The sequence below is a fragment of the Crinia signifera genome, chromosome 6 (assembly GCF_055691185.1).
Source record: "Crinia signifera chromosome 6, ASM5569118v1, whole genome shotgun sequence".
NCBI lineage: Eukaryota > Metazoa > Chordata > Amphibia > Anura > Myobatrachidae > Crinia > Crinia signifera.
Genome location: NC_139222.1, coordinates 202,983,195 through 202,995,964, shown reverse-complemented (window position 1 = coordinate 202,995,964; position 12,770 = coordinate 202,983,195). Strand labels below are relative to the sequence as shown.

The window sequence follows — 12,770 nt, the reverse complement described above, 5'->3', positions numbered from 1 at the left end:
TAAGAGCATATAGAAGTACCCAGGCACGCTGTAATAAATTTATAGCCTCTTCACAGTTACAGAAACGATAAAAGAGAAATGCAGAGTGGCTACAATATCAGTTTTCTCACCCCGTTTCTGCTGTCTTATCATCATATATAAATATATAGTAGATGATTGATGAGAGAACAGGGGAGAGATAATGTATTGCCTGAAATTGGCCTGAGGAGAGGTCTTTCTGCTGTTCCTGTAAACAGTATTTGGTTATGACTGTTGCATATTTGCAGCAGAGCAGCCTTTCACCAAGCCCATACCAGCGAATGAGAGAAGACTAAAGAGATTTGTAGTTTTAGAGAGATAAAGGTTTAGAGAGGTAAGGTAGGCACATAGTAGGTATTAAACCAGAAGAGGGTTCTGGTTTTAGGGTAGAAAAGTGTCTATATTAACATTCAAATGCTCCCTATAACCTCAATCATCATGAGTCAGAGGATTATTGTTAAGGTAGTATGTGGGAGAAAAGGGGCATTTAACACAGAAATAAGATTTGGCCACTAGAGCCCTTCTGCTGCTCACATATACCCGGCTTCAAAAGCACTGATGCTCATATAGCAGTGCAGTGAAATTTATGGCCGGCCCTGTGAGTGAGAGAGGGTTTAAAAAGAAACAATAGAGGTCAATTTTATTGCAAATAAATTTCAAAAAGTTAATTTTCCTTTTCTTATCTGTTGGTGATAGTCTGTGAAACTCTTCACGTTTAGAGGTCCCAGCAGGCGTCTATCCAGGAATCGCCAGGCTTAGTGCTATATATTGATCTCCTTCAGAGGAGCACGGCAGCAGTCAGGCAGCAAGCAGTGGGTATTGGCAGCCGTAGTGACTTTTTGGGAGAATCTCCGGTTTTGCGTGAAGCGGGGTGCGCACAGTAAACGTGGAGTCTTGCGTCCTACAGAAGCCCGTATGAACTCGCAGTCGGGCAGCAGGAGTCAAGTACTTGTAGCGGCTTCTGTGAGCACTGTCAGACAGAGAGCCGGTCAGGCGTCGGGTACTTGTAGCGGCTTCTGTGAGCACTGTCAGACAGAGAGCCGGTCAGCAGCTTAGTGCATCAGGGGTGTAGTATAGATTGCCGGGTGGTATGGAAGACGCGTTTCGCCCCTCCCAGGGGCTTGATCACAGGGGCTTGGAAATGTTCACACCTATTTTGACAAATTCCCTTGGCACTCAAAGGGCCCCTATCAAGTTCAGCCAGTGTAATTCTAATTCCTGTGATCAAACAAAAAACCCACTGCCTGACAGCTGTATGGCTTTATTATTTCCCAGAAGAAAAAGTAAGACCAAGCAAACTCACAATGATCTGGATAATAGACCTTATTCTGGTCCACACACAACACTGCAAAATTTGCAGTGTTGCTTTCGGATGTAACTGCCGTCTGCCCCCACCCCCTCGCACACCCATTCCCCTGCAGGCATGCCAATGGATGTTTAGCATAAACCCAAACCCACATCACGGGCGCATTTACATGGGAACACCCAGTGTTTGCTGGGCATTCCCATGGGCAAGACTCCTCGCCGCCACCGTGCCGCTAGCAGTTCATGCCCACTCGCACCCAGCATCTGCACATCGCTACCCTGCATGTACACTCAGGGGAGCTTGTAAATTAGAATATTGTCCAATGTCCTCTGCTAATCACAGCTAGAGATGTCGTTTCTGGTATGAGAGAGCATTCTGTCCATCACAGCGCTTACATATTTGTGCCTGCATAATCCATGAGTTATATATTTTGGAGTTTCGGCATAAAAAGTAAAGATCTTTTAATCTGACATTTATATGCTTTGTACATTCTTTTGACTCTCCTTCATATCCTTGCTTAAAATAGTGTATTCGTTATCCAATCAAACACAAAGGATACTGATCCACCGTGTTACATTATATTGTACTGTATGTTATACTCATATGTCAGGTGCCTGCAAACAGGTGACACCATCAGATTGAGTTGTCATTAGGTGAACATTGCAGTTTATCCACTCCATAGAAGATCTAGTTATACATTAACAAAGTTGTCCTTATGCACTGAGTTGGATTAAGACATTTAAGGGGACATTTACTAAGATTAAATCGGTACGAATGGTCATATCCTTACCCAATCAATGTGAAATAGGTACTGTATATATTTCACACATTGAATAATTTACTAAAGTAGAAATGTATACGATTCATATTTTTTGCGTTCGTATTTTTTTAGCATTTCTGGCTGGTTATAGTTGTGGGGGGACCCCATGCTGTTTTTTTTTTTTTTTTTTATTATTAATTTATTCTTTTTTTTTACTATGCAGGGCAGCATTGCCCAGATCTGACTGATCCATACAGAGGTGGAACTACCATTGGTGCAGCAAGTGCATTGCACCTGGGCCCCTGAAGACTAAGGAGCCTAATGCTGCCACCCACTTCTTTGCGGCATATTGTGAACTTGGGTTGGAGTGCAGGAAGGCGGCCCAAATTCTATTTCTGCACATGGGCCAACCACATCTAGGTTCCGCCACTGGATCCATATGATACTGCCACTTCATATGTATTTGGCAGCCAGACGAACAGCTACAGCATCGGAAAATACGAATGAGGAGAATACGACAGCTTTGTAAATTTGTCGTATTCTTCATTTATTTTTTTTAAGCCAACATACGGCCAATCCCATTCATACCTGTTCGTATGGGGATTGGATGTGTTTGGCCAATTTAGCAAATTTCCCCCTAAGAGAATGGCAACCTGGGGATTTTTTGAACCAGGATGCCCAGGGTTTGTGGTCTATGACCTATTCAAGATGGGAGCTGCGTGTAATGTTGCAGTGCAGCTCCTATCACTCAGGTGGAGTTGGCTGTTTTTTGTCAACCGTTTGGTGGGTGACATTCGAGTGTGGCCTGCACCCCCTGCATCCATGTAGTGACCCTGCTGGTGGACAAAGAATAGCACATCCTGCCCTCACCCCTTAACTGAACCTTAGGATGATATATTAACACAATTAATACCCCTTTCAGACATACGCGAAAATCCCGGGTTTTTTCACATGAACGCGCCCAAACCCGGGACTAGTGTATGTCTGAAAGGGTATACCCGGGATTTCACTCCCGGATACTGAGCACCTGCAATTGACCAGGGTTTTTCCCAGTATTTAACTCCCGGGTATAGTACCCGGCTTATGTCTGAATGGGTTTACACCGGGTTTTTCAGTTTTAAACATCAGGGGTGAAATGTAATAGGATGAGAGATTCAGAAAGTGAGAGATTTGGTAAGAAATCTCCAGTTTTTTTAAAGCGGCAATCATTTACACTGCAAAACCAGTTGGATTTTGCCGTGTAAATGATTGCCGCTTTAAAAAAACTGGAGATTTCTTACCAAATCTCTCACTTTCTGAATCTCTCATCCTATTACATTTCACCCGTGATGTTGCTTTTTTTGCTGCCGGGGTGTGTCCCATTTTAATGATGAAACACTGAAATGCTTGAAAAGCCTGGCTTATGTGTGAAAGGGGTATACCCGGGTATTTCCCGGATTTGAGGTGTAGTGTGAAAGGGGGTCTGTTACTAAAATCCTGGGAGTGACCTGGGTTGAAAATCCCGGGTAAACCTGGCAAAAATCCCGGGTAGTATGTCTAAAAGGGGTATTACTTAATTCAATATTTTATCTGAATTTCTCAGTAGGACGCTTTTGGCCAAGGGGCGCCATGATGAGAATTCTGATACTTTATGGGGCTGTGATTCAAAAATGTTTGTGAACCACTAGATTAAGGAATGTTACCTGTTGCCTTTTCCATAGTCACTAAATGCATTTACTTTTGTTCAAATACAATGGAAAATCTATCACCTCACTTTAATTCTTCTAAATGTATGGAGTCTGTATTTTCTCCCCATGGTTGTGTGATCTGGTTTCTTCCCACATTCCAAAAATATTTACAGTAAATAGATTAATTAGCTCCCAACCCCAACTTTAGGGAATATAGATTGTAAACTCCACGGCAGAGACTGGTGTGAATTACTTATTCTCTGTAAAGGCCTGTGGAATATGTATGTGCTATTTAATTAACTAATAATAATGACAACATATTTGCTAATTAAATGTACGCTAATCTGTTTTTATTGCAGACCAATGAACAGGTTAATTCATCTGGCAACAGTTCCTCATCATGTTTAGAAATGTCTGGCCAGCACCTCTCTCCTGATCAGGTACTGTGACAGTAAACTGGAGAAATAAAAGTAATGGCAGCTAATCTAGGGTAAAATTGCTGTGTGTGCCCAGAACAGTGGGTATATACATATGCGACCTTGTCGATTGACATAATTATGTCCTTTACACCAGCTACTGTATCCCTGGGCAGTCCGAACAGGAAGGATGTGCACAGTGAGGGTATATCTGATCATGTGCACCTGAGAGGGACCAAGTATTTGCAGTAGTTTAGGGGCAGAATTTTACCACTCATTTGCATACTGTTAAATAGAAATTTTTTTGTTAAACTAGAGGTTTAGGGCACTATTCTTCATCTGCCCCTTTCCCCTTCGCACCTATTACATTACCACCTACTCAACCCTTTCAAGTCCAACGTCTTGTCATGCTCAACAGCCCTAGCGCTAGTAGCAGATCTAATGGTGAGCCACTTTAAAATAAGAACATTAACATTATTCAACATTCAATGTAGACCATTTTTTAATGGAAAAAAAAAATTAATTAATTGGACTGTAAAAGGTTAAAAGAAAAATAAACGTGACCAGAGATTTCAGTGTAATTTTTGCACTATCGACCTATTTACTTGTACATTGCCCTATTCTTCAATTGGAGTTCAATTGGAGAAGTTTCCACAAATAACCAGATAATAAGCAATAATTTATAAGATGATAGGTAGAAGCTAACGTTTCATTGCATTTCTAATGTCTCCCTTTCCTCTCCACTACTACATGCCCTGATGTTTACCTTAAATCCAAGTTTAAGTCTGTCCTGTGTTCCTTACTCAATCTCTGCAGAGCAGTGTGGCCTCTTACAGATCAACATTAATAATGATCTTATGCTACATTGTAGAATTGAGAACTTTAATAGAATGTGACCAAGGGTTATAGGGGGATATGCAATCTGGGATCACAGCTGTCGATCACCCCCCACAGCCATGATCCTGGCCCGTTTGCAGTCAGATCGACAGTATAACAACAGACAGGATTCAATGTCCCACCTGCCGATGGGTGCAAAAAGGGGGCGTGGCTGCGAAAACGGCCGTAGATTGTCGATATGTGGCCTGGATAACGACAATCCACGGCCGTTATCGGCAGAACGGGCCCAACAGCTTCTGAAGTCTGGCCCGTTCTGCTGTGATCCCGCATCAATGCTGTCATTAATGACAGTATTGAATAGGGAGCCGTCGCTATTTCCCAAGTCGGAAATAGCGGCAGCACATTGCATACTCCCCTTAATGTCTGGTTGGTAAGGTACAGTACATTAGTGAATGATGGTATGATGTGTTCTCCAGATCGGGAAATTATACAGTGAGCTGGATATGGTGAAAATGAACGTGAAGGTGATGTCAGAAATATTACTAGAGAACCCTCCAGGAGCAGAGATACCAGAAGACATGGAACTATTACAGGTATAATCTGTACATCCTTTTATACATCCTTTTATACTATGGTTCTGGTTAGATAGCTGTAGGTAGAGCGTGCGATAAATCCAACCATGGTATTTAAGTATACAGTGTCTATAGCCACAGGGCTCATTCAATTTCTCACTCTTCATTGAGCTCTCTTTGCTGACATCTTTATAGAGGCCATAACTTTAAAAAATACGCCAAACTTCTGTTGCGTGGAGAATCCAGAGATGTTGTTTCCTCCTTTTTCTTCTGCACTCTGGATCCTCCATGCAACAGAAGTTTGGCATTTCATCAAGTCCCCATAGCTGCCTTCTCACTCAGAATATGGGACAGACAACACTGGAAAGTGTCCTTTCTGATCTTTCTTAGTCCCTCTATGAGACAACCCTGTATTTTGCCAGGCTTTCACGATGCTCAATTTATCCTCTGGATTCGCAATGGTCTCACTTTTCTCACTGAGTTTGCCCATTTCAGGGCTTCATAAAAAATAAGGAGCGATACTAGATCTCTATTACAGTATTCTTGCTGTACCTTCAAATTTGGCATCTGTGTAGCACCACATTAAAGATTCAGGTTTGCCCCCAACATATTGTCCTTGAGTGTTTTACTGGCTTACAGCACCATGGAAGAAAAGTGCTACATAAATAAAAATATTATTACTGCTGCCTTTGAGCAGCATGATCAAGATGACGCCGCTGATGGCTGACTAGGAGCTATGCAGCTCAGCCAAATATGTTCCCTGTGTGATAACTGTACTGTCTCTGCTTGTATTGTTACCTACCTGGCTGCTGCAATGACCAGTGGCTGCCTAGGCGCTGTTCAGCTCGGCGGGTATGTGCTCCCTATGTGATAACTGTACTGTCTCTGCTTAATGTTACCTACCTGGCTGTTGCAGTGACCAGTGGCGCTGCTGATGGCTGCCTAGGCGCTGTGCAGCAGGACGGGCATTTGTTCCCCACATGTAATGTCTTAATGTAATGTATGTAATGCCTCCCCCCCCCCTTCATCCCTGCTTGATGCTTCACTGTAAATCCACAAAAAATTCCTAGTGTGCACAAGCATACATGTCCAATAAAGTTGATTTTATTCTATTCTATCTAAAGGACTGCTATCCTCAATCTACCAACTCTTTTTGTCAGCTCATGTTCCTAAAAAAAAAAAAACATATGAGCAAATATGGGAGTTGGACCTATGGGAGCTCCTTTGACCCAAAGTAATGGAGCCTTATTAAATCCAGTGTTTTTGCATCTTCCTCTTCTTTAACAAAATGCAGCTTCCTTCATCATATGGTAACTGGTCCAATTTGGTTGTGGTGAATTATTTATATTTATAACAAAGGCCCTTATTCTGATTGATGCGTAGTTTTCCGCATACTTTCGGATAGCGTCTTTACGGCGTCTGCGCATGCGTGGAGAACGCAACGCGCATGTGCCACGCATTGACTCCGTACCTGTTCGGCCAAATCCCGTACAAAACTGTGCACCGCAATCAGTCTGGAAATATGGGCGTATTATGGGCGTCATGCGGAATGACACATGGGCGTAGTTTAAAAGTGGGCAAAACTGGGAGGAAACATGGGCGGACACGGGGGAGTACACTTATGTTGGGGGGCGTGCATTCGGATAGCACTCCGAATGCACGCGAACAAAACCGATAGAAATGTGCGGTGTCCATAAGTCAAGTATTGCTTTGCGGAAACCACTCGGTCTTGCGGTAGGCGAACGGAACGCCTAATGACTACAAGCATTAACACCTGAACCCAATACAATCGACTCCTTTACTCATTACTCACTAATAGGACGCTTGTCAGTGCTTTAATTGAAACCATTGCACTTCAATTGCTGTAAGGGTTAATGTGTGCAATGCATGTGTTAGGCATGGTTGTAAGGATATATTGGCATATAATTGATTCCAATTCCAAATAAACATTTTTTTATGAGGATAGGTAATTGAATAAGTGGGTCATGTGATGTATTGCAGAATAGACATAAAAGTGGGTAGTTTTGCGTAAATACACCGCTTCCGTGCGGACGGACCGCTTGCCATCCGTTCGGATGCGGTATTCCCGTGCATACTCTGTAATACCGTGCAGAATCTGAGTGTTTCCCCCGCACACGCATGGTTTGTATGTCGTCCGTAAACACGCCCTGTTCTTAAAGAGTGAGTCCGTCCGAATGCGGAGGACACGTGGGCGTTTCTACGGACGATGGCCGCACGCGGCAGCACAGCGTGGCGTGCGGACCGCACCGTAAGAATTCGGGAATATCCGCACCGATCAGAATAAGGGCCAAAGACCCAAAGTGTGGCTTCCTTTAGATGTGTGGCATAAATATAGTATTGGAGATTAGGAACACCATGGCATGTCAAATGCCTTACTAAAGTCTAGATATGCCACATCTACAGCCCCCCTTCATCTATTATTTTAGTCAAAAAAGTCAATAAGATTTGTTTGGCATGATCTCCCTGTAGTAAAACCATGCTGTTTTGGATCTTGTAACTTGTTTAATTTAAGATATTCCACTATTCTTTATTTTAATAGTGTTTCCATTAATTTCCCTACTACTGATGTAAGGCTCACTGGTCTGTAGTTACTTGCTTCTTCTTTGCTTCCGCTTTTGTGCAGTGGAACTACATTTGCTCTTTTCCAGCCCTCTGGAACTGCACCTGTATCTAGTGACTGGTTGAATAAATCTGTTAATGGCGCTACCAGCACATCTTTTAGTTCTTTAATTTGTTTCTCCTTATTTCCCTTTTTATCATCACACCTTTCCTTTCTTTTCTCTCATCCCTCCTTTCCTTCTTCCCTTTAATCACCTCTTATCCCACTGCTAATCTCACTTTTTCTTCCTTAATCTTATCTCTATTTGTATTCTTCCCTCCTTCGTTTTCAACAATTTGACTACTTAATTTTCCTACCATCTACCCCATCCCTTCCTCCTAACTTCGATTTTCCTGCTCAGTGCCCTTCCTTTGCCATTATGTTCATTCCTTCCCTAGTTTGTTTATCCCCCTGTCACACAGACACACATTGCTTATCTGCGGTGACTGCAGACTGCTCAGTAACCATGTAGAATTCACATTCTCTTATTCAAACACAGCTCCTGGCTCAGTATTAGCTCCTGTCTGCTGACAGAGACTGTAGATCAATGGTAGTTTCACTGCTTTGTCAGCTTACACAAGTCACTATCACTTGCTGTGCCTCTAGGCGCTACAAATGAGAATGCAGGACAGGAATTCATACTTGAAGATTCTATTTACACTGCCTGCATTGTCAGCAGCGAAACCTTCCCATTGTCATTTTATATCTTACAATAAGGATGCAGACACAGACTGGGGTAATAGGAATCATAATGTTCCAGTAAGTATTCCCAATTAATCATGTCACTAAAGCAAACTTCTAGAAAAAGCAGCAACCTGTATATGAGGCTTTGGTTTGGTTTGTAGAAGTAAGATGTAACAATTCTATTTTATCCTTTATGGCTATACACACCTACATAGCTATAGAATGACCATTCTAGTGCAAAATAGATTTATATTTATTACAAAAATATGGTGATGAAGAAATATGCATATGACATGCAATAAAAGGAAGTGAAAAATGAATAGAGCATCACAACCAGGGCATAAAATGGTCATACAGAGGTGGGGGACCTCATTTCTTTATGCCACCTAATTACACCCCATCCCCTCCCCCATTAGGCAAAGACAGGGCCAGTGGTTGGGTTTTTGGCATCCCCCTGCAAACTAGAATGCTTTCCTGTAAGAATTACTGTGCAGGGCCAATGTGGAGGTTAAAATGTTCCACCTCACCATTAGAGGTGGTAGAGCTCAGTTCCACCCCGTCCCCCTCACTTTAACCCCTGGTCACAACATAGAAATTACAGCACAATGATCACAATAAAAGTAAGGAAAAAATATTGCCACTCATGATGCTTAAACTATAAGATGGGACAACATGATAAGGGTGGACAACACATGAGGGGGGGAAAAACAAAAGGAAAAACAAGTGGGGCAAACAGGGCCTGAGTAAGGGTTCCAGCCACCCTAGGCTTATACAGAAGTGGCTGCCCCCCATCCCCCCTTCCCACCACCAATTTTTTCACTTGCCACAAATAATATTGCCACATATTGCCCTAGCAGTGCTGGCAATGACATCAATCTCAGCTCTAAAGGTGCCCATACACGGTAGAATTGCTGGGTGCGATGAGATGCATGCTCCCGTCACACAGCTCATCGCACAGCTCAAGAAGTATGTGCTGCATATACTTTTTTAACTAGATCTCATCTCATTGCATTGCAAAACCTATGCAATGCGATGCGATGCAATCTAGTCTAAATTGTATACAATAATTGTACTGTGTATGGGCACCTTAATATGATTTCCTCTTCACAGCATCCCTGCCTCGGTGACACCGGCAATCCCAGCAGGCACTGCTGCTCCTACAGTTCCTGGGGGAAATGTTACAAGACCTTGATTTACCCAACTCTAATGGCACCATGAAGCACTCCCATCCCTGCACAATCTACTGTGTCGGTGCTGCGCCTTACCCCCCCCCCCCCCTTCCCCCAGGACCCAGCACTCCAGGCTGAGGCCTAATCAGCCTATTGTTTAATCAAGCCCTAGGGCAAATAGGGGAAGGAAAATGAGGAATGAATAAGGAGAGAAGAAAGGAAGAAATTAGATAAGAAACTGAGTAGTTTAGAGGCAAAATCTCAACCAGAGGATCAGAGGTCTAGAGAGACAAAAACAGGTTTAGGTGGAATTAGGTGTAAAAGTACCACTAAAGACTGCATTGTCCTTGAAGTCCCATCCAACTGAACATGGATGGAACATCATATTGTGTTTTTTTTATCTTCAAAGAAAATGTTGATGTATTAATTAAATTATCAGCTATACCATTATATGCATTTAATATATTTTAGTACTGGTAATATCTACTACATAGATCTTTTTTTAGCAGTTGATCCCTACTAGCACTGTATCTTTTTTTCTACTATACTATAATTTTCGTAGGAGTTTGACTCCCTCCATTACAGCAGCTTTGGATATACTATGCAGTGCCAGCATTTTCTTTATTTACACTGTCTGTCCCAACGTCCCTTTTCCCCTATTTCTAAATCCTACCCAATATGTATGATAAAAATTGGTTCTTCTTACTTAGGGTTTACACATCTGCATTAAAAATCCAGGCATCATCCCACTATTCCTTCCACTTGTACACCGTACAAGGACAAAACCGAAATATTGTGACGTTTACTTTCAGAACAATCTGCATGTTCCTATAATGTCACTCATTAAATGCCGCTTCTTATTGGACTATAACAGGAACTTCAGAAAGCATGCCAGGAAATGCAAGCGAGGATCTTAAAGCTACTGGAAACTGTACAAAATGAGGATGTCATCATTGAATTGGTGCAAGTTAATGATGATTTGAATAATATTTTCCTGAGACACAAAAGGTAAAATCGGTGTCCATTTATATTATTTATATTATTTACCTATATGCAATGGGCAGAAAGTTAAGGTCCTCATACATTAGTACGATTTTGACCTTTTTCCATCCGATTCCGAGAAATCAGATAAAAAGTGTAAAAATGGCATGTAATTCACTTTCAATCCGCTGCACGGTGCTGTCTCAAACCGGAGCCATCAGACCGGAGCCAGGGCTGTACTCTAAATTTGTTCGATCGGGCAGTCTCTGGCAGGCTTGGCTGGGATCGCATGTGTTACATTGTACGCAGAAGGATTGCATTCGGTATATCATATGCAGTCCTGCTGCTCGGGAAGCTGCCAGGTGGTTCAGTTCGAGAGAGATCTTATGTGACTTCTTACATCGGATAAGTTGCATAAGTGTGTAGGCACCTTTACAATACAGTATGATTGCATATGTAACTGATTCAGAGATGTATGCCATTCAGTGATTATCTGCTGTCTGCAGACGTGTCCTGTGTTTCTCAGAACATGATTGTCTGCATCTGTGATTCACAACAGTGGCTCTGACATCTCATAATAAATCTTCTGATCTACAGCCGAGGCTGCATCATTGTACACAGTTCGTCTCAATACAAACTCAGGCTGCTGCAACATTTGCATATTCCTGCACAGTAGCTGCGTACACATTTGCAGCTTCGGCAGTCGTAGTGTGTAACTTTGAATCATGCCCAATATAAATAAATATTACCATGTTGCTTCTCACTTCTTTCCTGGTTCAGTCTTTTACTGAACATTCATATTAAATGTAAATGTAAGGTCATTTGTTTGTACTATATCATGACAGGCCACGTATTAGTTTTATCTGCAAGTTCTGTAGTGAAGAACAATTTAATTCACTGCAAAAAACATTCACCCTTCAAGGCATTTACCTCTACTTCATCTGTAGTGTTGTTATCTGAAACATTTCATTATGTTTATTATGGATTCAGTTTTAATTAACTTATGTTTCAGGTACACTCGCACTAGAGGTAACCAGGCAGAGGAGACCACCCGACAGCATGATAGTCAGGGGGTAAGATGGAAAATGTTATTTGTTCATTGTGTCGCTGATAGTACACATAGGGAACATATATGCTCATGAACAGACTGGGAATTTAACTGGTCATGAAAATGATTTTTAAAGTTTGATTTTAGAAGCGGAATCAATTTATCAGTAGGCTGGGTCAAATCAACAGGAGGCAGGACAATATGCATGGCACTATGCCACTGGAGTAGGAATGATCTGGAGTGGGAATGATCAGCACACAAGAGGTGTGTTTATCTCTTTAGAAAGTGATAAGGCAACTTCCAACCCATTTTATTACTACAGGTTGAGTAGTATCCCTTATCTGAAATGCTTGGGACCAGATACGGATTTCGGAAAATTTCAGATATGGGATATCCAGGTAAGGGATACCTAACCTGTACTATAATGGAAAAGCTTTTATACAACTATAATTGGTATATTGGTATCTGGGTCCCCCTTTGTGAGCAGCGTAACATATGCTACTGCAGAAATGTCTCTGTATTCAGGGCAAATTACCAGTGACCACTAACAAAACATCTGGCTGAAAGGGATGCAGTTACAATCCCGGCGGTCGGGATCCCGACGCCGGAATCCCGACCGCCGAAATGCCAACACTTTCTCCCTCCGTGGGTGTCCACGATACCCCTGGAGGGAGAATAAATGAGTGTGCCGA

General features: G+C 42.3%; 1 protein-coding gene across 5 annotated transcripts in view; it reads left to right on the top strand.

Annotated features, from left to right (window-relative positions):
• Positions 1 to 12,770, top strand: part of TOM1L1 (target of myb1 like 1 membrane trafficking protein) — a 163,014-nt gene that overhangs the window by 91,990 nt on the left and 58,254 nt on the right. For all 5 annotated transcript variants that reach the window (XM_083148655.1, XM_083148651.1, XM_083148650.1 and 2 more), the window contains exons 6-9: positions 4,111 to 4,191; positions 5,481 to 5,597; positions 10,924 to 11,057; positions 12,043 to 12,103. In XM_083148655.1, coding sequence (XP_083004781.1) covers positions 4,111 to 4,191; positions 5,481 to 5,597; positions 10,924 to 11,057; positions 12,043 to 12,103 — 393 coding nt within the window. The remainder of the gene's footprint in view (positions 1 to 4,110; positions 4,192 to 5,480; positions 5,598 to 10,923; positions 11,058 to 12,042; positions 12,104 to 12,770) is intronic.